Below are 19,313 nucleotides of genomic sequence, written 5' to 3'. Positions count from 1 at the left end.
AGACATGTGACATGAGCAGCATGCCGACAATCGCTAGCTCACCACGGCTTCTCGCGAGCGTCCTTGGCGAACTTGTTGACCGCGACGCAGAACTGAGCGTACGGGTACTGGCTCTTGCCCTTGGGGAAGACGTCTGCCTCCTTAAGCTGATCCGCGGCGCTGCTCAGGCGATCGAGAACGTAGCCCAAAGCGTGGTCATGGGCGTCGCGCTTGCCGGCGCGAATGGCCTCGTTGTGGTAAAACACAAAGTCGGCGTATGTCTGGAGACGGTGCTGAACCAGCATCTGGAGATCGGTCCACCTCGTGGCCAGGCGCATATCGAGCTCGCAGTATGGTTCGAGGAGGTGATGGGCCTGGTTAAGCCACGCCTCGATCTCGTCGAGCATCGAGCCGAGCGTCGAATGGGGGTCCGCGGGAGGAGCGAGGTGGGCTGCTCCCGTGGCGGTGGTAGACACTGGCGTCGCGCCACCAGCGGGCGAGCGCTGCCCGTCCAGGCCATCCGGTGGCGGCGTGGGCAGCGGAGCCTTCGCCGCCCGCACGACCAGGCGGCAGTACTTGAGAAACGCCTCGCGCAGGCGCTGGTGGTGGGCCTTGAGGAGCTTGTGGTACTTGTCCACCTCGGAGAAGGCGCGGTGCACGTCAATGTCGAGCTGGTGCGGGTAGAAGTCGTAGGTGACGGTTGTGACGGCGCCAGTGCGGTCGGGCAGCAGCTTGATGTGCATCGGGTAGGCGGCGCTGGTGAAGGGGATGAGGTAGCCCTCGGCGTCGCACATGGTGTCGGCGAGGTGGCCGCAGCGGCGAGGTGAGAGGAGTTGAGAGAACAGGAGATGGTGGCGGAGTCTTGTAGGATGGAGTGACGGTTGAAACGAGGACATGGTGCGACGGTTGGACTGGATGTGTGGCACAACAACACCAAGTGGCGAAACAACGATGGATGACTCAACTCGTCGCATCCTTGCCGCAGGTTTTATCCATGGAACAGCCTTGTTTGTTGCGCTCGCCAACAACATGCGTGCAAAACACAAGTGCTGCTGCACCAAACGTCCAAGTCACAATGGGCCTCCGGCCGACCAACCAGCAAAAGTCGGTGCGAGCCGCCCAGGGCAAAAGCAGGCGCGTTGCGCCACATCTGCTTCTCCGCCAGGGAGTCGAACCCTGCTCTACCGCGATGATTTCTCTCGATGAGAGGCGGTTATACTAACCGATATACTAGCGAAGACGATGCTCTCGACGTTACTGGGTCGTATGTGAGCGAGGGAGGGTCTCGGCACAAGCCGAAGGCATCCCCGCCTTCAACCATCGGCACCGGCTCAATCCTCCGCACAACTCTCACATCGTCCTACCTAGCTAGTGTGAGTGACGACACACTGCCCCTCCTGCTTGGGTTCAACTCCCAAGCCTCCTGCAGCCACCACCACAGCTCGGCGACGCTATCCCGGAACGCGGTGAACTCGACGCACTCCCTCAAGCTCTTGGGGAACAGGTTGTAGTCTTCCAGCGTCTCGACATATCCTGCGAGGTCTCGGACGACCGTGTAGATGGCCAGGCAGTACGCGTCGCTCCTCGCATTCTTGAGCACGCCGTTGTGGTAGAAGATAGCGTCGGCATAGTTGTCTGGCGGGATGATCTCGCGCAGGCGGTCGGTGTCGTCGAGCGCGGCGAGGTCCCAACGGCGATACTGCGGTGCAAGGTGTCCGAGCTGGTCGAAGAAGCCCTGCACGTGGTCCAAGCACTGGGCTCGGTCGTCGTGTCCCCGGACCCTCTGGAGGCGGTAGGCGACCACACGGCGCTTCCACGCATCAAGGCGGGCCTGGACGGCCTGGAAGCGGGATAGGAGGGCACGATGGCCGCGCTTGAGCTGGTGCTTGTCACGCGGCGTCATGAACGAGATTTCGTCGACGTGAAAGTCGATCGTCATTGGCGACGTGTAGTTGGCTCTGTTGGGCAGCAGCGGGATGGGCACGCGGTACGGCTGGCCCGGCGTGATGGGTACCACGAGCCCGTCGTAGCCGTCCATCATGATGTTGGAGCTCGGTGGCGACGGCGTCGGCGTTCGCTTCGGCGCAGGGGCCCGGGTCCCCTCCGGTGGCTGCGCTTGGGTGCGAGCGCGGGTGTTCATGGTTGAGTGGTGGGTGGTGTGGATTGCGTGCGATAATGTCTTGAGGAGCACGAGAATGGAGAAGACGACCAAAGCCATATCAGATGGTGACTGGAACACCTCAATGTCTCCAACGTCATGTACGTGACCAGATTGTTGCTGCGGGATTGTGATCGATGAGGTGGGTGGCGACCATGGCGGCAGGGTGAGAAGGTCTGGTCAGAAGGACGTGCGTGAGACGTGGCCGGCGACGACCAGACGGTGAACACTTCATGCCTCTATCTACATGTACACGATGCTACAGTTGTGTGTGTTGTCCTTGCTTCTCGGATTGGCGCGTTGCAATGGGTATGTCGTGGTGCGGGGTTCTTCGGCCTCCACACGGCGGTATCGGCTTCTGCGACATCAGCCACACTCCCCAACAACCACTCACAAAGGACGCCGGGGCGGTATGGCTCGACGACCTGGCTCTCGACGGAGGTGTGCCAGGCAAAGAACTTGGCGACGTGGTCCTTGGCCTGGCGGTGTGCGAGCAGTGCCGCCTCGTGCGCGGGCGACTCGCCGGCCGAGCCCCAGTCAATGTACCAAGCGTCGAGGGTGTCGACCTCGCCCTCGAGGACGGCGAACTCGTCGAGGAAGACGTGGAGGAAGCCGTCGCGGTGAGCGAGGAGGTCGAGCGCCTTGGCGTCCCACTCGGACAGCGAGGGGTCGTTGACCGTCTCGTCGAGATCGGCGAGCTCGTGGCTGATCTCGACGAGGTTGTCGAGCGTCTCAATGATGCGCTCGAACTCGAACGCGCGGAGGTGCTCCTCCGTCTTGCCGAGGCCCTGGATGAAGAGCGCGTGCGCAAGCTGCCAGGCGGTGGCGCGGCGCTTGAGGTTGATGAGGAGCGCGGCGAGGGCCTCGTGCCCCGCCTTCACGGCGGCGAGGGGACGGCCGGTGCCGACGCCGGGGTGCGGGTGGACCTCGACGGCCACGCCCTTGGCGCGGTGGTCGAGCACGGGCACGGTGATGAGGTATGGCTTGGCGTTGGTCATTTCTGGGGCGGGTGTTAGATGGAAGTGGGGGAAGTTGTTGAAGGTGGAGAGTTGTGGGAGGGTTAAAGAGCAGTTGTGTCTGGTGCGTTTCGGTGAGAAAAGACGGACGTCATGTCAACAAGACGAGAAGACTGGTGTGCAGTGACACGAGGTGGCGTCGCACACTTCGCACCGCCGTGGCGTCAGTCGGGTTCGCCCAGGACAATGTCGGCGCCCCCGGCGTCGTCGGTCAGTGCACAGCGATGTGTCGGGCGTGTCATGGGAGGAGGCTTATGCATTGTGTGGACTGCTTGTGGGAAGCAGGCGTATCATGACGCCAATGATTGCTGGGTGGCGGCGGAGGTGTCATGCCGCCGGCGTGCATGCCATCTCCTGCCCAACGGCTTGGTTTGAGCCGGACTCAGACTCCCATTCCTCCCAGTCATCGAGGGTAATGACGACTGTTGATATCAGCAAGGATAAGCACGCTTGGGACTCACTACCCATGGGTACGGAGAACTCGCCCCCTGTTGGGCTGGGCTCCAGCCATTCGGCTTGGTCGTGCGTGTTGGGGCTCGTGACGGGGGAGGGCATGGTGAGCTAGGTGTGGTTGGGGTGTTGACAGACGAGCTCGCTCATGTTACATATGTACTCACGACAGGGTACATTGCTGGCCTTCACGAGTACGCATCAATGCATCCTGATGGGACAGTCCATTTGTTGAATCGAACTGCCACAGGTGCGACGAAGTTGTCGTGGTTCGGGACGAAGAAGAGGTTGACATGGCTCTCCCTTGTAGCCTGCCTTCCCTGTATTAACAATTCCAGACAGTGTTATTCTTCTATGGAAGGAGATTGTTACAGTCAGTCGTCCTACTTGTGCAGGTTTGTGTCGAGCACAACACCGTCGATCGCCACACGCAGTCAACAACATAACGGGGCGGCGCTCCGCCACCTCGGCAACTGCAAAAGTTGGGAGCGACTATGACACCATTCATCCCAGCAAACATCTCGTGTGCTCAACCCATCTTCACCTGCCGTAAACATAGCACCCACTGGGGGCTGTAAAGTCAGACATGGCCCTCGCTCAAAACTCACGGTGGTAGTAGAAGTCAAAGATCTTGTCCACCTCATCAACAATGTCGTCCGCGGGCTGGCCAAGCGCCTCGCCCAGTCTCTGGATGTGGATGTCGAGGCCGGTATCGTGGATGTTGCCCTCATTAAGCATGATCGTAGTGCAGGACTCGACGCGGTACCAGGCATCGTTATCGGCCCACATGGCATCGATCTGGCGGGGGGTGGCATTCCTGATCTCGGCCCAGGTGAGATCGGGGAAGTGCGCCTTGTAGGGCGAGGACTGGATGCTCTCGTGCAGCCAAACCATGGTTTCGCGGTACGACTTGTACACGGGGTCAAAGTTGGACCGGCCCGCACGAATTAACGCAGCTGATTGACTCAGTACGATAGCCACACGTGTCCACTTACCACGGAGGAGGCGAGAGGTGAGGTGGCCGGCGTGGTGGGACTTCAACTCGTGGCAGAAGATGACTTGCTTGCCCATGGTTGTTTGTTGGGGGGTTTGGGTTGAGGTATCGCTTGTCCGTGGTCTTCGACTTATGTAGACAATCGGAGAGCTCGCCACCATCAATCAACAATGGTGGATGAGGTGTTGTGCACATGCTCGCACCGTCGTGCCTCAGCGGCGATCGACGCACGACAGGCCAGCATATGGCGAGGGCCGGGAATCTGACAATGGGCGTGCAAGTCTCAATGGCGGGCACTTTAGAGTCATATGTACGATACATCATGGTGGTATTCGGATTGTGTAGGCCAGAGCTCATGGATCAGCATGGCATGGTGCTGGAAGCACCAGGCTGTGACCCGCTCACAGTGCGCAACACCTGTGGCATTCTATCCCCCCGTCCCAAACTATCCCCAGGCCTCGCGCATTCTCTCCATCCGCGCAACCTCCAAGCACCTGATAGCCACGACGACATCGAGCGCGAGGTGCAGGCGCGCGATCCAAACCCCAACCTCCCGGAGGCAGATGACCCCCGTGTCCAGCATGATAGCGACACACTGGGTGAAGCTTTCCGGCCCGATGTCGCCGTCGTCGACCGCGATGACCCGGGCGCGCTGCTCCGCCGTCCACCCAGAGCGGGTGTGGCGCGCCAGGCGGCGGGCGACGAACAGGCGCGGGCTGAGCCACCACATGGCGAGGTAGTGCGTGTCGTCGATTACTGGCCGGCCGGACTGGGCTCGTACTGCTGGGAGGGTTAGGTTGGCATGGGGGTCGCTCACCGTTCAGGAGGGCGACGAAGGTCGCTGCTTCGCTGCGGTGCAGGATGAAGGTCGCTGCTTCGCTGCGGTGCAGGATCCGGAGGTTGAGCGTACGTCTGTCCATCGTGGTCGGGTGAGGTGCATTGTTGTTGAGTACCTTGGAGGGTGAGGAGCTTTGTAGAGCCGGGCGAGGGTCGGCGCGAGAGGGAACAATGACCAGTTGTGTGCGACGACGAGGTACCCAGAGCGACGATCAGACAGTCGGAGAATGACCGACCAGGCAGCGTGCCACTAATCGACGGCAGTGCACACACAAAGGCACAATTTCACCAGGCAACCCTCTCCAGAACGCAGTCTATGGCTACAATGCATATGCTGTAACGTGCCTATCTGAACGCGCTGCACCTCACGCCTCCTCCTCCTCATCCTCAAGCATCTCCCTGAGCCAAGCGACGCGCGCAACAAGCACCTCACGGAGCGCGTTGTGGCGCAGGTGCACATCGTTGAGCGTCACAACCCCCGCGTCGAGCATGAGGCGGACAAACTCGCCGATGTTGACGCTCGAGGCCGACTCGAGCCCGGCCGCATTGAGCGCGAGCGCGCGCGCGCGGTGCTCGGCGCTCCAAGCCGAGGTGGGGAGGTGCGCCTGCGCGTGTGCGGCCGAGATGCGCTCCCCCAGCCAGAGCATTGTCGCGTGGTACGTGTCGCTGATGGTGGGGTGGTCGCTCGCGGTGGAGATGCGCGCCGCTACTGGGCTGGTTAGGGCCGGAGGGGTTGGGGAGGGGACTTGCCGTGCAGGAGGATGGCGAAGCAGCGTGAGGCTTCGCGGTGGGTCGTGTCTGTGCTGGGCGGGGCGTCGGGCATGGTTGGTTGCTGGTGTGCTGGCTGGGCATGGTGGTGAGGAGACTTATGTAGGTTGTCAGCGGCGACGGTGCGACGACAAAGAGGGCGGGGGAGGGGGAGCTCGCACTCTGTGTAGGGGAGCATCTATGACAATGGCCGCTGGTGGCCATTGACCCTCGCACCGTTGACAATACAGATACCTCGGGAGCAGGTCGGTAGAGGAAAAACAGGCGCGTGTCACGGCCTCCAAGTGCCACGGTGCCACTGCCTCCTCCTTGTCGAGGGCCGCACCCGCCAAACAATAGCCAGCCTGCAGCCAACACAAAGGACCCCCTCCTCCTCCTCGCCCAGCACACAATCCATGCAACTACATGCACTGAAGGCCCCAGGCCCCCAGCTACCCAGACGCGCCATCCGCACTCGCCCCGGAGCTCGCAACGGACCGCGCCCAGCCCAGCCCGCTGGGATTGGGCAGCCCAAGCCCGAATGCAAGCTCGGCGATGTCGTCGTACCGGTGCTCGATGATGGCATCGCGCAGCGCGTCCAGCCGGCCGTCGACATCCGCGTCGTACGGCACGTCGGGCTCCATGATGATATCCTGCAGCTCCTGGATGAGGAGCTCGGCCAGCGTCGCGACGTCCACTTCGGGCGGGTACACGCGCCCGAAGGCCTTGAACGGCGGCCCGGCTGGGGTTAGTTGTCGTTGGCGGCAACGTACTGAGGAGGACGTCGCGCCAGGCCCAGGAGGTACGCCGCACGATGTACGCCTTCTGCTGTGGGGTGACCGTCTTCTCTGGGGTGCGGTCTGGGTTGCGCGGCGGGCGGGGAGGAGTTACGCGTGACGAGGGAGGGGGTACTGCGTCGCTGCGGTCTGTCATGGTGGTGCTGGTAAGTGCAGGGCGTAAGTGCGGTGCGTGTTAGAGTCTCACGAGAGGTTATGAGGCCAGACCGTGGGGTGAAGCAGGTCAGCACAATACCACCAGCCTCGTGCACGCCATTGACGCAACGCATGAACCCAAACTTCTTCCATTGTTCCGGCGTCTATACTCTAGAGCCTGGCCCTGGCGGCGTTGTCGGTGCCGTTGGCCTGGTGGACCTTCCATTCCGCCTGGACGATCTTCTTGATTTCGGTTTTGAGCAGCTTGCCGTTGGCGTTGCGGGCTGGGTCTGTCAGCGTCGGTATGGCAGGGGACTTACGCAGCAGGTCGCCAGATACCACGACAATGGCCGGGCGCGCCGGGTACCGCAGCCGGGGGGAGACCGTCTTGATGATCTCCTCAGAGGTGGCCGTCGCGCCTGGGGCGAGGGAGACGGCGACACCCACACGCTCGCCGAGAATGGGGTCGGGAACGGGGACGGCCGCCGCTTCGGCGATGCGGCTGTCGAGGAAGAGGGCGTTCTCAACCTCCGCCGAGGCAATGTTCTCGCCACCGCGGATGATGATGTCCTTGGCTGTGGGGTTAGCAGTGAGGTACAGCTTCCAACCCACCTCGGTCGCCAATGAACAGGAAGCCCTCCTCGTTGACGTATCCGACGTCTCCCGAGTCGAGCCAGCCGTCGGCGTCGATCGTCTTCGCGGTCGCCTCTGGAGGTCAGCGGTGATTCGAACCATGGTACTCACTCTCGTCGTTGAGGTACGAGGTCATGATGTTGGGGCCACGCATGAGGACGATGCCTGGCTTGCCGGGGCCAAGTTCCTTGCCTGTCTTCTGGTCGACAATCTTGAGGCCAGCAATGGGGAGGGCAGGGCCGACACTGCTTGGCTGGCTGTGTGAGCAGCTGGGCGACCGAACTTCGCGTAGCTGTGACTCACGTATTCCAGGTAGTCGGTGAGCGCGTTGGAAGTGTGCATGGCACTCGTCTCCGTCATGCCATAGCCCTGGAGGCTGAGCAGGTCAGCTTGACCCAAGTAGCAGACACTTACATGGCGGCAGTGGGCCAGAGCTTGTGAACGTCGCCAGGCATGCGCTCAGGTGGAGGAGCTCCACCATAGCTGACGCCCTCAAAGACGTGATCCTTGGGCAACAACGGCGACTGGATGATGCTCTGGACGATGGCGGGGACGCTGGGTCGTCAGCAGCCGTGGGTGCACTCAGGACAGCGGACTCACCCTCCGATGACGCTGATGTTGTGCTCCTTGATGAGGTTGATGGCATCCTTGGTACTCCAGCGGCGCATGAGGATCATCTTCCAGCCGCTGAGGAAGATGCGGATGAGCCAGCCCTCGACGGCCGAGACGTGGAAGAATGGGATGGCGACCAGGACGATCGACTGCTCGGCCTTGGGGGTGAGGAGCTCACCCATCTCCTGGAGCGTCGCGCCCGCACGCAGGATCGCACGGCCGTAGGCTGAGGGAGTCAGTGCCGCAAGATGGCCCGGCTTACGGATGAGGCACGAGACGACGTTGTGCAGTGCCGCACGCTGGCTGGAGAGGACAGCCTTGGGGTAGCCCGTGGTGCCCGAGGTGTAGAAGATGGTGCCGTCGTCGTCGGTGTGAAGCGTCTCGAGGCCGCCACCGCGACCCGCGACAATGTCGGCGACGACCTTGGGGTCGGGCTTGGTCTCGGGAATCACAGTGACGCCCTTGCGGGCGTTGACAGGCAGGTGACCCACGTCCTGCCAGCAGTAGAGCTTTCCGACGCCCTTGCGCTCCAGCTCGGGCATGAGAGGGCTCAGCACGCCGGCGATCTCATCGGACGCGAGGATGACCATGGGCGGCGCAATGCCCAGGCTGTGACCCATGACCTCGGCATTCCTGCGCGTCAGAGCTGACACGCCGTCGGCACTCACCAGGTCGCGTTGATGATGACGGGCACAGCGCCGAGGAGGTGGATCGCGACGTAGGTGATGACCCAGTCGGTCGAGTTCTGGCCGCCGATGCCGACATAGCTGCCCTTGACCACGCCGAGCGCGGTCCTCATCCACGCGGCGAGCGCGAGCGAGCGGTCCCTGATCTGGGCATAGGTGAAGTCCTCGCGGGCGTAGAAGTCGCTGGGCTCAGGCGTCGGCGCAGAGATGAACGGCCGGTCCTGGAACTCTGCAAACTTGGCGAGGAAGAACGCGCGCCATGTGGGAGGTTGCTAGCGCGAGATCGAGATAAGCGGGGGCCGACAGGACCGCACAGCCGGCGGGGACTCCAACCTCCCCCACGACAGCCACTCACATTCTTCCAGACCTTGTGCTTCTGGCCCCGGATAACGGCGTCCTCCATCTCCCAGAGCATACCCTTGGAGGTGAGGATCTTGTCACCTGAGCTTTAGCGAGCGGCTCGAGCAGAGGCCCACTCACACTCCTGCATCTTGCGCTTCGGGCCAGCGAACGTGAACGCCATTGTTGCTCGAGTCTTGGTGGGTGGGGGCTCGAGGGAAAGATGCGGGGCCGACCGTCAAGGCGTCTCCCACTCTTATAAAGCACCACTCTGTGCCCCTGGGTCCCCATATCTTTGTGGTCGGTGGACTGGACGCGTAAGAGGATGAGTGGGGTGGGGGAGTTGGTATTCTGCGTGCCTGTCGGGTCGTCGGTTGCCGGCCCGGCGGTGATTATGAGGCTCGTCGCCCCCGTCCGCCGTCGTGTTCAGGTCAGCAAACCATGATTACCCGCGATTCCGAGGACTGTTGTTCCAAGGATGCGCTCGACAATCTGCTCCCTTGGCAGCGCTTCGGCCTCATCTCACGTCAGCATGTCCACAAAGTGGCAGCAAGAGGTGGTGGCGACGGCTATAATCTTCTTTATACACATGCATGTGGCTCATGCCGGACTATAGTACTGGTGATCCCTAGGTGAAGTTGTATGTCTTTGCGAGCCCGCTTAGACCTTAAGCTGGCTGTCCGCCTCCTCCTTTTCCTTTGGTGGTTTGGGGAGGGCGTCCTCCTGGCCAGAGCCAGTGCGCGTGGGGGCCTCGTGCTCCTCGTCCTCGTCGGATTGAGGGACGCTAGCCTCCGGGTCGTCGGCCCAAGGTTTCCGGCCGTGGGTCACGTTGTTGAGCCAAGGCGGGAGGAAGCCGCCCTCGAGCTTGTAGGTCCAGGGCTCCTTCTGGTCCTTGTTGGCGGGGCGGATGCGACCACCAGACGCCTTCTCAATGGCCCACACAGTCGTGTTGATGAGGATGTACGAGCAGATTCCGCCAATGAGGCCGTAGGCGATCGAGTAGGTGAAGGGCATGATCGCGAGGCAGATGAAAGACGGGACGGCGTCGCCCATGTACGCCCAGTTGATGTTGCGCGACTCGGCGGCCATCTGGGCGCCGACGAGGATAAGCGTACAGCCAGTGGCCCAGGGCGGGATGGAGGCGAAGATGGGGGCGAAGAAGACGGCAATGAAGAAGCAGAGGCCAGTCACCATCGAGGTGAGACCGGTGCGGCCGCCCTCCAAGATACCGGCACCCGACTCGATGAAGGCAGTGACGGGAGGCGCGCCGAACAGGGAGCCGATCGAGATGCCGAACGCGTCGATGCAGTAGGCGATCGACGAGTTCTCAAAGTCCTGGGTGCGCTTGTCGAGGAATCCACCAAACTTGGCCATGGCGTACATGGTACCAGTGGCGTCGAGGATGTCGACGTAGAGGAAGGTGATGAAGGCGAGACCGAACTGGCCACCGTGCTCACTGATGTTGAAGTCGAGGACGTTGAGGGTGTGCTTGATAGGGTGGAACGTCGCGACCTTCTTGAAGAAGTCGAAAGCGTCGTTGCCGAGCGGGGTGTGCGGGAAGTTGGTGACGGGGGTGCCGCGGGGCCACGAGATGATCGAGACGAGGAGGATGCCGAAGATGATGGCGCCCTTGACGCGGAACATCATGAGCATGACCGTGAAGACACCGCCGCAGAAGATGCCGATCCACATGGTGGGGTTGCGCATCTTGTCCGAGGAGGGACAGAGACCGGTGTCCTTGTCACGCATCGAGGGGTGGCATCCGCCGAGCTCGACCGGGGTGGCCTGCGCACCGGTGATGAGACCGATACCAGCGGCGTAGGTCATGCCGATGATGGTCAGGTAAAGACCGATACCGACAGCAGTCGCCAGCTTGATGGATGCGGGGATGGCACGGGCGAGCCACTGACGGATACCGAGGAGCGTGAGACCGACGAACACAAAGCCCTCAACGAAGACGGCGGTGAGAGCGACCTGGTAGGGGACGAGGCCCGAGCCGTGGAAACCGACGACAGTGTAGGCAAAGTACGCGTTCAGGCCCATACCGGGCGCGAGCGCGATCGGGAGGTTGGCGAACAAGCCCATGCAGAAGGTGGAGAGGGCGGCGATGGCGGCCGTGGCCGTGACGAGGTCGCGCCTGATCTCCTGCACACACTGCATGTACTCGGGGTTGCTGACGCAGAGGTCGGCCTTGAACTCGGGAGGGCAGACACAGGTTCCTCCCGAGTCTGAGACGATGGCCGAGTTCACGCTGATAATGTAGGCCATGGCGAAGAAGGTGGCCATGCCGGCGCGGATCTCGGTCGTGAAGCGCGTCCCCTTGCGCTCCTTGGCCTTGGGACGGTCAGCATTGTTTTTGCACGCGTGGATGTCATGTTGGGACGCGTGTAGATCAGATTAGATCACACGCGCCTCAACACGCAGTCGAGCTCCGACCTGGTCGGAGATGACTTACATGGCCTGAACCCTCAAGGCGAAAGTACTTGCCGAATAGCGAGGTCGCCACGCGATTGTTGAGGCTGTCAACCCAAGCCCAAGCCATGGTGACTGAGTGTTTGACGGGGTAGAGTGGACGATGGATGAGATGGGAAGTCTGATGCACGCGAAGGCGATAGCGAGCGTTTAATGCTTGCGGCTAGCGTTGGAGCTCGACTGCTCGTACTCCTCTGGTGGGTCCCACATGGGGAGCCCGGTCCAAACAATTTTTCTACCTTCCGCTTACCCTGCTGCCAAATTTCTCTTGCGCCAAGCCGGAAGCGTCCCACTCAGTGGCCCTGCCAGACTGCCTTGCTGCCACTCAACCTTAAAGGGCACCAGGACGAGGATACCAAATGACGACGTTGGCCGGCCTGCTCCGATAAGTCCGTGCTTGGGATAGGGGATGCTTTGGCTTTCCGCCGCCAATGATTGGGCGCCAGCCTCGTTCGACCACTCGCTCGTAAGCATCCGTCGGTCAACCGGCGCGTCTTGTTGACACTATCGCTGTAGTGGGCAAGTGCAACACAAGGTCACTCGCGATAAGGACTAGGTGAGGATAAGCGCCAACAGCTTGCCACTCAGTCTGCTGGGGATAGCGCGTGACGACCATGGTCGATCGCCGAGGCTGTCGGGTTAGGGGGCGCGTTCGCGATAAGAGCCTCCAGAGCTGCGGTCCTCCCGTCCGATGATCCCTTCGTCTCCACATCGTCGGCGACTGCTCGACGGGCTAACTTGTGCCCCGGCCTCTCAGAGGACAGTGATCATCGGGACCCTTCGTGTTTCGTGTCGGGAGGAGTACTGAAACTTGGACCGTGCGTCTGCCTCTCGCCCTCACAGCCTCCTCAAGGAGGGGATCCTTGCTCCTCGCTTGTTTCTCGCTCGAGGACGGCCGGAACCATGGCCTCGAACTTGCCAACGCTGGCAGGGGTGAAACATCGTTCCACATCCCCTCAACACGCCACGTCCAAATGAGCGACCATTTTGTCGAGCCCATCCTGGCCGACACGCCAGTCCCGACCGAGCTCACGCTTCGTACCGACTCCAGGCCGACGGCGCGGATCGAGCTCCGCGTGTTGGTCGACCGCGCTGCTATTCCCGGTCTTGACCGGGCAGCGGATGCCGTCGCGGCGCAACACGCCGACCTGTCCCATCGGCTCGAGACGGCCCGCGACGAGCTCGTCGCGTTCAAGCACGTCGCGACGTCGATCAAGGGCAAGTTCTCCAGCCCGCCCAAGTCGTCGCAGTTCAAGGCGTGGGATGCCCAGCTCGCAGAGCTGGTGAATGTCCTGCCCGAGGTGACACGCTGGGACGTCCAGGTCGCCCGTGACTCGCAGCTCCTGCAGCGTACGCCGGCAAGCTACATCGAGTTTGCAAACTACCACAACGCGCTGGTCAAGGTTGTGCGGAGAGACGCGTACGTGTCCGTCTTTGTTGCAAGGTTCGAGACCTGGGTCAAGAGCATCGAGCATGCCGTCAAGGCTTTGAGCAGCAAGTCGATCGTTGCAAAGAGCGAGGAGGCGCTCAGGACCGTCCTGGCGCTCAGGGCTCTCATCGGAAAGCTTTGGCCGTTCAGTGGCAAGCTCAAGGTCGAGGCCGATACGAGTGACGAGGCGAACTGAGGGGACGGCGGCTGTGGCCGTGAGGCGTTCGTGCAGGACATGACCCTTGCTGGCGCTGTGCTAGACCTGTCAGTACCGAGGAGCTCGGCGAAGCCACTCCTCTAGTGCCGCCCGATAGCACGGGGGTCCGTTCGAATGGCCATCCTTGACTTCATATCAATGCTTGGTACTATTTACACAACTGATTGTATTCGTTCGGTCGGTGTCGGTCGTCGAGTCGTCGGCTCGTTCGCGCCTCTCGCCGCTAGCTGAGGAACTCGACATGGGCGAGCTGCTCCTCGAATCCCTTGGCGCTCTTCTCGATATGCCGCTGCGTCTCCTGGAGCACCTCGACGAGCTTGGGGCGGTTCTCGAGTGTGCGCGGGAATCCAGTAAGGTAGAGCTCGTAGTGCTCCTTGAGCGCGGCGAGGACAGCGGTACGCTCGGCCGCAAGCAGCGCGAGGTCATGGGCCTTGAGTGCGGGGTCTTTCTCGGCGGCGAGCGAGTTGATGTCAGGGTCGTCGGCGGGGTCGAGCGTGCCTGTAGGTGGGGCTGGCTGGTGGTCGCTGTTGGGGAGGGGGATCGCGCCGGCCTCGGCGACCGTCCTGTCGAGTCTGGTGAAACGCGCGGCGAGGGCGGCGACATGCTCGAGCTGCTGCGCGAGGTCGTGCAGGCGCTCGATGAGGACCGGGTCGGGCGTGCGCGGGCGCGACTGGGACGGCGTGGGCCCGTTGGCCGGCGTGTGGAGGGGCACGCCGTCGGGCTCGACGAGGTCGGACCGGAACGACGCCATGGACAGCGACGAGATGCTGTGCTTGTGCGAGTGCGTCACGAGGTTCGGGTCGGTCGTCGCCGCGACCTTCCAGTTGATGACCTGCTGGCGCGTGCGCTCAAACAGATGCGTGAACTGGTTGAGGTGGAAGATGACGTCGGGCAGGTTGCGCTCGCGGTACGCCGCGAGGGGGACGCGGACGAGAACGTGCTCGCTGTGCTGGGGCTCAGTCCACGACGGGAGCGAGAGCGGGATGATGATCGTCTGCGGGGTCGCTGACGAGCGCGTGTGCTCGTCGCCTCCGGTGTCAGCGTCGAGGGCCATGGTGGTTGGGTGGGCTTGTGGGCTGTGTTGTCGCTGGGCTCAGCGCGAATGGTGAAGTGGGTGAAGGACAGCACTGTGGGTGAAGGACAACACCGCGTCGTCGTGTCGTAACAATGCATGCCCAGCAGCCCACCCAAGCCCACCTATCAGCAGGCACATGCAACCAGAGGTGTGGGCGGCGGACGTGTTGGCGCTGGGCGGCAATCGCCTGCGGGCCTTGGCGGCGAGGGATGCCCTCGTGACCAGCAGCTAGCGAGCAGCAGCCCAGCGACGCCACCAATCTACCACTTGGATGCCCATCCCCCACTGTGACCTGACGAAGGCGTCGACCGCAGCTGTCGGACTCGTTCTCATGCCTCGCTCCGCCGCCGTGTCAGTGGGCCCCCGGACGCCCTCGGCGCCGGACAATCCTGGCACCGTGGCATCCTGCCCTGCCGCACTCGCGATGCAGTGTGACGATGAGCACCAGAAACGTGGGTCAGCTGGCAAGAAGCGCATGCAAGGCACTGCACGCGCCTAGTACGTCCACTCACTCCGAATGCATTCACGCTCCATTCGTGATGACGCGGTATGCGATGCGATCGAAATAGGTGTAAACAACACGTGAGCAAGGGTGCGTCGGAGGCAAAGGGGCTCCGCGGGTCGCACCGAACCCGCGCGATAGTCGCCCAGGATGTGCGCGAAGTGGACACCAGTTTCTAGTGTTGCCGAGGTAAGGAGGTGTCTTAGTGACCATAGAAGCCGCAACATCAACTCCAGCTGAGTCCAACAACACCAGCCGCACCCTTCTATTGACAGAAGAGCGCTGCATTGATGGATCGAACAGCGAGATCTGCGCCTCCGCCTCAACCGAGCACGAAATTTCGGACGCATCATGACGTCGTCGAGCAAAAACAACGCCTTGACCTGCCAGACAACGCCATATGCTGGCCTGAACAAGCCCACAGCGTGGCCTCCACCGCCCGCGCTATCAAAGCTGATGCGAGGCTGGGCGAGCATGGTCGTTTATCAGTCGGCACTTCGGCCCGACACAGCCGGAGAGACCATCACTGAGGACTAACGAGAGGCGTGGCAAATTCGCTATCCCAGTTGCAGTGAGCTGGCTGTGCCACATAGCAGCGAGCTGTTGCCGCTCAACTGACTGCGTCACTGACCTTCCTTCCTCATACCGGCCTGCACCGTGCGTCGCTTGTGGCGCCGCCAAGCGGAGAGGACAGCGCAATGTGCTCCTCTTCGCACGTCCTTCCAGTGAGCTGACAATACCATTGACGAGTGAGCTGCTCGTCTGTGCGCTGGCTGTGATACCGACCTTCCTGATACCGTCCTGAATGCAATGCAGGTTACTGCCGTCTTCGTGGTCAACCGATCATGTTTTTGCACGTCGTCCTCCAACTAGTCCGTTGTGTCTATCCCTCGCGCTCGTTCACTCACAGACTTCTCGGCTCCTCACAATTCCTCTCACCCCCATAACACTCATCTACGAGTTTGAATATCCGTAGATATCCACGACACTCTTCACTCAGTTGTATCTTCCACTCTAACCCTACCTCTCAGCCAGGATGAACTTCAGTCGCCTTGTCCGCAAACTCCGAGGGTCCAATGTCGGGTCCAGTGGCCGGAAACTTCGACGCCACCCAAATCTGAACGAGTCCTTCCTTCACTTGGAGGGCGGGGATGAGAACGGTGAGCAGTCGTACGAAATGACTCACCACAGGGAAGCCTACTTGTTCCCCGGCGCAAGCAAACCCAGTATCACCGTGACCGACTGGAACGACCGGAGGAAAGACGAGGTGTGGGACTGCACCTTCGACTACCTCTCTGTCTACCCGCCCCAGCTTGTCAACCCCGGCTCCCGCCCCGTTAGCCACGCCCTGGCCCAGTGGCGACAATTGCAGAACGCACTGTCCCGAGTAGCGTTGGAGCTCAAGAGCTGGCACACCGACATAGAAAACGGCACATCCTACCGCCCCGGGGTGCGGCGGTTCCCCTCCGCCCATCCCGCGAGCTCCCTCCCAACCGACCAAGAACTCGACGTCCTCATTGGCCGGATACTATGGTTCCGTGGCGTGGCGGATGCCATACACCGCTGGGATGCGCACCTCCTCGCTCCTCACATTCTTCCGTCCCTCATGAATCGTCTGCAAACCGGCGGGCCCGATCGCGAGACGGACCGAATTCTCAGGCTTGCCGGTGAGCGCCTACTCCATGTGGCGATATTCGTCGACCGCTTCACTTGGTTTGCCGACCACCGGTGGCCACCCTCGACTTGCCGTCGACCCTCACTCGCGTCTGCCTTTGGGGAGGCCAAACGAATCGGTACCATTGCGACAGCTCCATTTCAGGAGCAGTTGTGGGCTATTCGTGGAATGAATAGGTGAGTGTGCCGTCGGTCTATGCTCACTGATACCAAAGGCTACCGTAGCAGTCATGCAGGTCGGCGGCCGAAAATGAATGAGATATCGTCATGATAAGAGAGAATTTGCAGTGGACAGCCAGAGGTCTGCCCGGCTGTATTGCGCTGCCACTTTGCGGAGATGTACACGGCCGCCGTTGTCAGAGAGTTGGCCTCCCTAGCTTGATGAACCGCGTGGTCGTGTAGATTGGCGGATGATTGACATACCCCGCACCACTCGTACACATGCACCATCGCCGGAGACTGATCCGATCGACGAGTCGACGACGTGGTGCAGGATGTGTACAACCCGCGCAAGTCTTTCTCAAGCGATCACACCGTCAGCGCGTGTAACTCAGAGGCAGAGTGTCGGACTCCTAGTGAGAAAATCCGGCGGTCGCGGGTTCGATCCCCGCCTCGCGCTTTTTGTGAACATATTGGAGCTGGAGGATCGGGGGCGTTGCAAGGCCATCACTTCTTGTGTGCCAAATCACGTCCGACGCCACTTGCCACATTGCCCCCGCAGAAAACCAGTCGCGTCGAAGTCACAACAACATCTCTTCTTCGTCGTATAACGGTTAGTATGCTCGCTTGTCACGCGGGAGACCGGGGTTCGATTCCCCGCGAGGAAGTACATACACAGGCAGCGAGAAGCTCGCAACCTTTTGGTTCAGGGATGGTGTTGTGGGGCGAAGGGTGTGGCGAACAGCGATTGGTGGAGGGTTGAGGTATTCGCCCTCGGGGCGCATGCAATGGGTCGTGGGACGATTTCCACTGGTGATCATTGAGCGTCAGAGTTGCACAGAGCCGGCTTGCTGGCGATGGAGAAGGGAGACAGCGGCGAAGGGAGGATTGCACGCGCGGATGTCGTTGCAGCGTGGTTTTTCGGATTGGAGGCTGTGGGGCTCTGTCGACCGGCCGCAGGGGTGGCAAGTCCAGTCCTTCGCCCCCGAGGTTGATCACCCACGAGGCGATACATGCGTCTGCATGACCACAACATGCCCACCTGGCACGCACCTCCTCGCCCTCGGAGGCGGTGATTGTTGTGTGGGTAGGGAAAACGTGGTGGCGGGCTGGAGTCGCGCTGGCTGATCCCCCTTTGATGCACAGCAACAGCAGAGACAGCATTGGTCCAGGCGTGCTTCCTGTGTGGGGGTGGAGGCGTACCTCTGCTTTCGACCAGGCATCAAGTGGATGCGCTTGGGCACGAGGGGAGGGCGAGGTCTGCCCCTTTCGTCGTATTGGGGAGATGTCGCGGGCACACCCTGGAGTGCACATCGCGCCTCGTGTTCTGGGACAGGTAACGTTGGCGGTGCGGATGGCCTCGTGTTCTGGGAGTGGCAACGTTGCCGGTGCAGAATGCCTCGTGTTTGGGGAGGAAAACTTCTTGGTGGTGTGTGTGCTTCTTACCTCCTGTCCGCCAGGATGAGGGGGGCAACAAACACCTGCGTTCGGGGGCGAGTGATGATGCCCGCGACACAGGTATAAGAGGCCGGTTGCCACCCCCCCAACTTCCCGTTCCAACATCAACCCACCCTCACCTTTTCTCCTCCTCCCCACCTAGCCACACCCGGCCCAAACCTACCATTACCCAGTACTGCCCACCAGCCCAACACCGACAATGGCCACCACCGCTCTCATGTCGCTCTTCGACCGCCACTCCCCCAGCGCCGACCACGTCCCCGTCTTCTTCGAGTTCACCTCGTGGGAGACCCCCAAGGTCTACGCCATCGTGCCCAAGTTCGGCAATGGCGAGCGCAGCCTGGCATGCGTCCAGGGGCAGCACGAGTTCTTCCAGGAGTTTCTCCCGAAGCTCCAGGTCCGCGTCGACTCCTGGACTACGGCCATCAAGGAGGGGAGCGGTTCCGGCGAGCCCATTCCCGGTGTGGTCGACAGGTAAGTCCCCCCCTCCACTGCCCTCTCGCTGACCCCCGTAGCAATGGCAGGCTCCAGTACATCCTGGACCTGGTGTGCGAGTTCGCCGACATCTACCGCCGCGCCCACTCCCTCGACGAGCTCGTCGCTCAGAAGGAGAACAGCAACCACTACGACAAGGCATTGACCTGTACTCGTGCTGCCTCTTTTACAGCCCTCGACGACCTCTTCCTGGAGCTCGACAAGGAACTCCAGACGCTCTACCCACGCGTCAAGAGGCTCAGGGGAGGTGCCTTCAGGAACCTCACGCTCAATGTCCAGGAGGCGATGAACGAACTCGCCTTTGCATGGGAAGCGTTCGAGGTCCTGCACGAGGAGGTGGTGCGCTGCGTCGACTAGGTCGTGCGCTGGGTCGGCTAGGTACTGGTAGTCGTCGGTGGGCTCTGTACAAAGTAGTTCTGCCATGTAGTTTTTTGGTTTTTGGTCTCGTG

General features: G+C 61.6%; 10 protein-coding genes and 2 non-coding genes across 12 annotated transcripts; 4 read left to right on the top strand and 8 right to left on the bottom strand.

Moving 5' to 3' along the window:
• Positions 1-38: 38 nt before the first annotated feature.
• Positions 39-773, bottom strand: Q8F55_001484 (uncharacterized protein; the record flags this gene model as incomplete). Its single annotated transcript, XM_069350102.1, has 1 exon — positions 39-773. One exon carries the CDS (start codon positions 771-773, stop codon positions 39-41), a length of 735 nt encoding a protein of 244 aa, XP_069213646.1.
• A 566-nt stretch (positions 774-1,339) lies between these two features.
• Positions 1,340-3,708, bottom strand: Q8F55_001483 (uncharacterized protein; the record flags this gene model as incomplete). Its single annotated transcript, XM_069350101.1, has 3 exons — positions 1,340-2,313; positions 2,532-3,137; positions 3,615-3,708. The coding sequence occupies 3 exons, from the start codon at positions 3,706-3,708 to the stop codon at positions 1,340-1,342; spliced, it is 1,674 nt and encodes a 557-aa protein (XP_069213645.1).
• A 492-nt stretch (positions 3,709-4,200) lies between these two features.
• Q8F55_001482 (uncharacterized protein) lies at positions 4,201-4,674 on the bottom strand (the record flags this gene model as incomplete). Its single annotated transcript, XM_069350100.1, has 2 exons — positions 4,201-4,559; positions 4,599-4,674. 2 exons carry the CDS (start codon positions 4,672-4,674, stop codon positions 4,201-4,203), a joined length of 435 nt encoding a protein of 144 aa, XP_069213644.1.
• A 368-nt stretch (positions 4,675-5,042) lies between these two features.
• On the bottom strand, positions 5,043-5,517 carry Q8F55_001481 (uncharacterized protein; the record flags this gene model as incomplete). Its single annotated transcript, XM_069350099.1, has 2 exons — positions 5,043-5,380; positions 5,415-5,517. The coding sequence occupies 2 exons, from the start codon at positions 5,515-5,517 to the stop codon at positions 5,043-5,045; spliced, it is 441 nt and encodes a 146-aa protein (XP_069213643.1).
• A 282-nt stretch (positions 5,518-5,799) lies between these two features.
• Positions 5,800-7,114, bottom strand: Q8F55_001480 (uncharacterized protein; the record flags this gene model as incomplete). The annotated part of the gene is made up of 3 exons (XM_069350098.1): positions 5,800-6,143; positions 6,657-6,923; positions 6,955-7,114. 3 exons carry the CDS (start codon positions 7,112-7,114, stop codon positions 5,800-5,802), a joined length of 771 nt encoding a protein of 256 aa, XP_069213642.1.
• A 170-nt stretch (positions 7,115-7,284) lies between these two features.
• Positions 7,285-9,567, bottom strand: Q8F55_001479 (uncharacterized protein; the record flags this gene model as incomplete). Its single annotated transcript, XM_069350097.1, has 10 exons — positions 7,285-7,688; positions 7,726-7,821; positions 7,858-7,999; positions 8,050-8,122; positions 8,161-8,301; positions 8,347-8,584; positions 8,621-8,991; positions 9,027-9,316; positions 9,400-9,485; positions 9,525-9,567. The coding sequence occupies 10 exons, from the start codon at positions 9,565-9,567 to the stop codon at positions 7,285-7,287; spliced, it is 1,884 nt and encodes a 627-aa protein (XP_069213641.1).
• A 476-nt stretch (positions 9,568-10,043) lies between these two features.
• Q8F55_001478 (uncharacterized protein) lies at positions 10,044-11,925 on the bottom strand (the record flags this gene model as incomplete). The annotated part of the gene is made up of 2 exons (XM_069350096.1): positions 10,044-11,717; positions 11,839-11,925. The coding sequence occupies 2 exons, from the start codon at positions 11,923-11,925 to the stop codon at positions 10,044-10,046; spliced, it is 1,761 nt and encodes a 586-aa protein (XP_069213640.1).
• Positions 11,926-12,829: 904 nt separating this feature from the next.
• On the top strand, positions 12,830-13,480 carry Q8F55_001477 (uncharacterized protein; the record flags this gene model as incomplete). The annotated part of the gene is made up of 1 exon (XM_069350095.1): positions 12,830-13,480. One exon carries the CDS (start codon positions 12,830-12,832, stop codon positions 13,478-13,480), a length of 651 nt encoding a protein of 216 aa, XP_069213639.1.
• Positions 13,481-13,724: 244 nt separating this feature from the next.
• Q8F55_001476 (uncharacterized protein) lies at positions 13,725-14,555 on the bottom strand (the record flags this gene model as incomplete). The annotated part of the gene is made up of 1 exon (XM_069350094.1): positions 13,725-14,555. One exon carries the CDS (start codon positions 14,553-14,555, stop codon positions 13,725-13,727), a length of 831 nt encoding a protein of 276 aa, XP_069213638.1.
• Positions 14,556-17,291: 2,736 nt separating this feature from the next.
• On the top strand, positions 17,292-17,371 carry Q8F55_001475. The gene has a single exon. It is a non-coding gene; the product is annotated as a tRNA-Arg (tRNA).
• Positions 17,372-17,507: 136 nt separating this feature from the next.
• Q8F55_001474 lies at positions 17,508-17,579 on the top strand. Its single transcript has one exon. It is a non-coding gene; the product is annotated as a tRNA-Asp (tRNA).
• A 989-nt stretch (positions 17,580-18,568) lies between these two features.
• Positions 18,569-19,221, top strand: Q8F55_001473 (uncharacterized protein; the record flags this gene model as incomplete). Its single annotated transcript, XM_069350093.1, has 2 exons — positions 18,569-18,843; positions 18,885-19,221. The coding sequence occupies 2 exons, from the start codon at positions 18,569-18,571 to the stop codon at positions 19,219-19,221; spliced, it is 612 nt and encodes a 203-aa protein (XP_069213637.1).
• Between the last annotated feature and the right edge of the window lie 92 nt (positions 19,222-19,313).

The sequence above is a fragment of the Vanrija albida genome (assembly GCF_041260175.1).
Source record: "Vanrija albida strain AlHP1 chromosome Unknown contig_1, whole genome shotgun sequence".
Taxonomy (NCBI): Eukaryota; Fungi; Basidiomycota; class Tremellomycetes; order Trichosporonales; family Trichosporonaceae; genus Vanrija; species Vanrija albida.
Note: the sequence above shows the minus strand (reverse complement) of the source record. Positions and strands in the feature narration are given on the sequence as shown.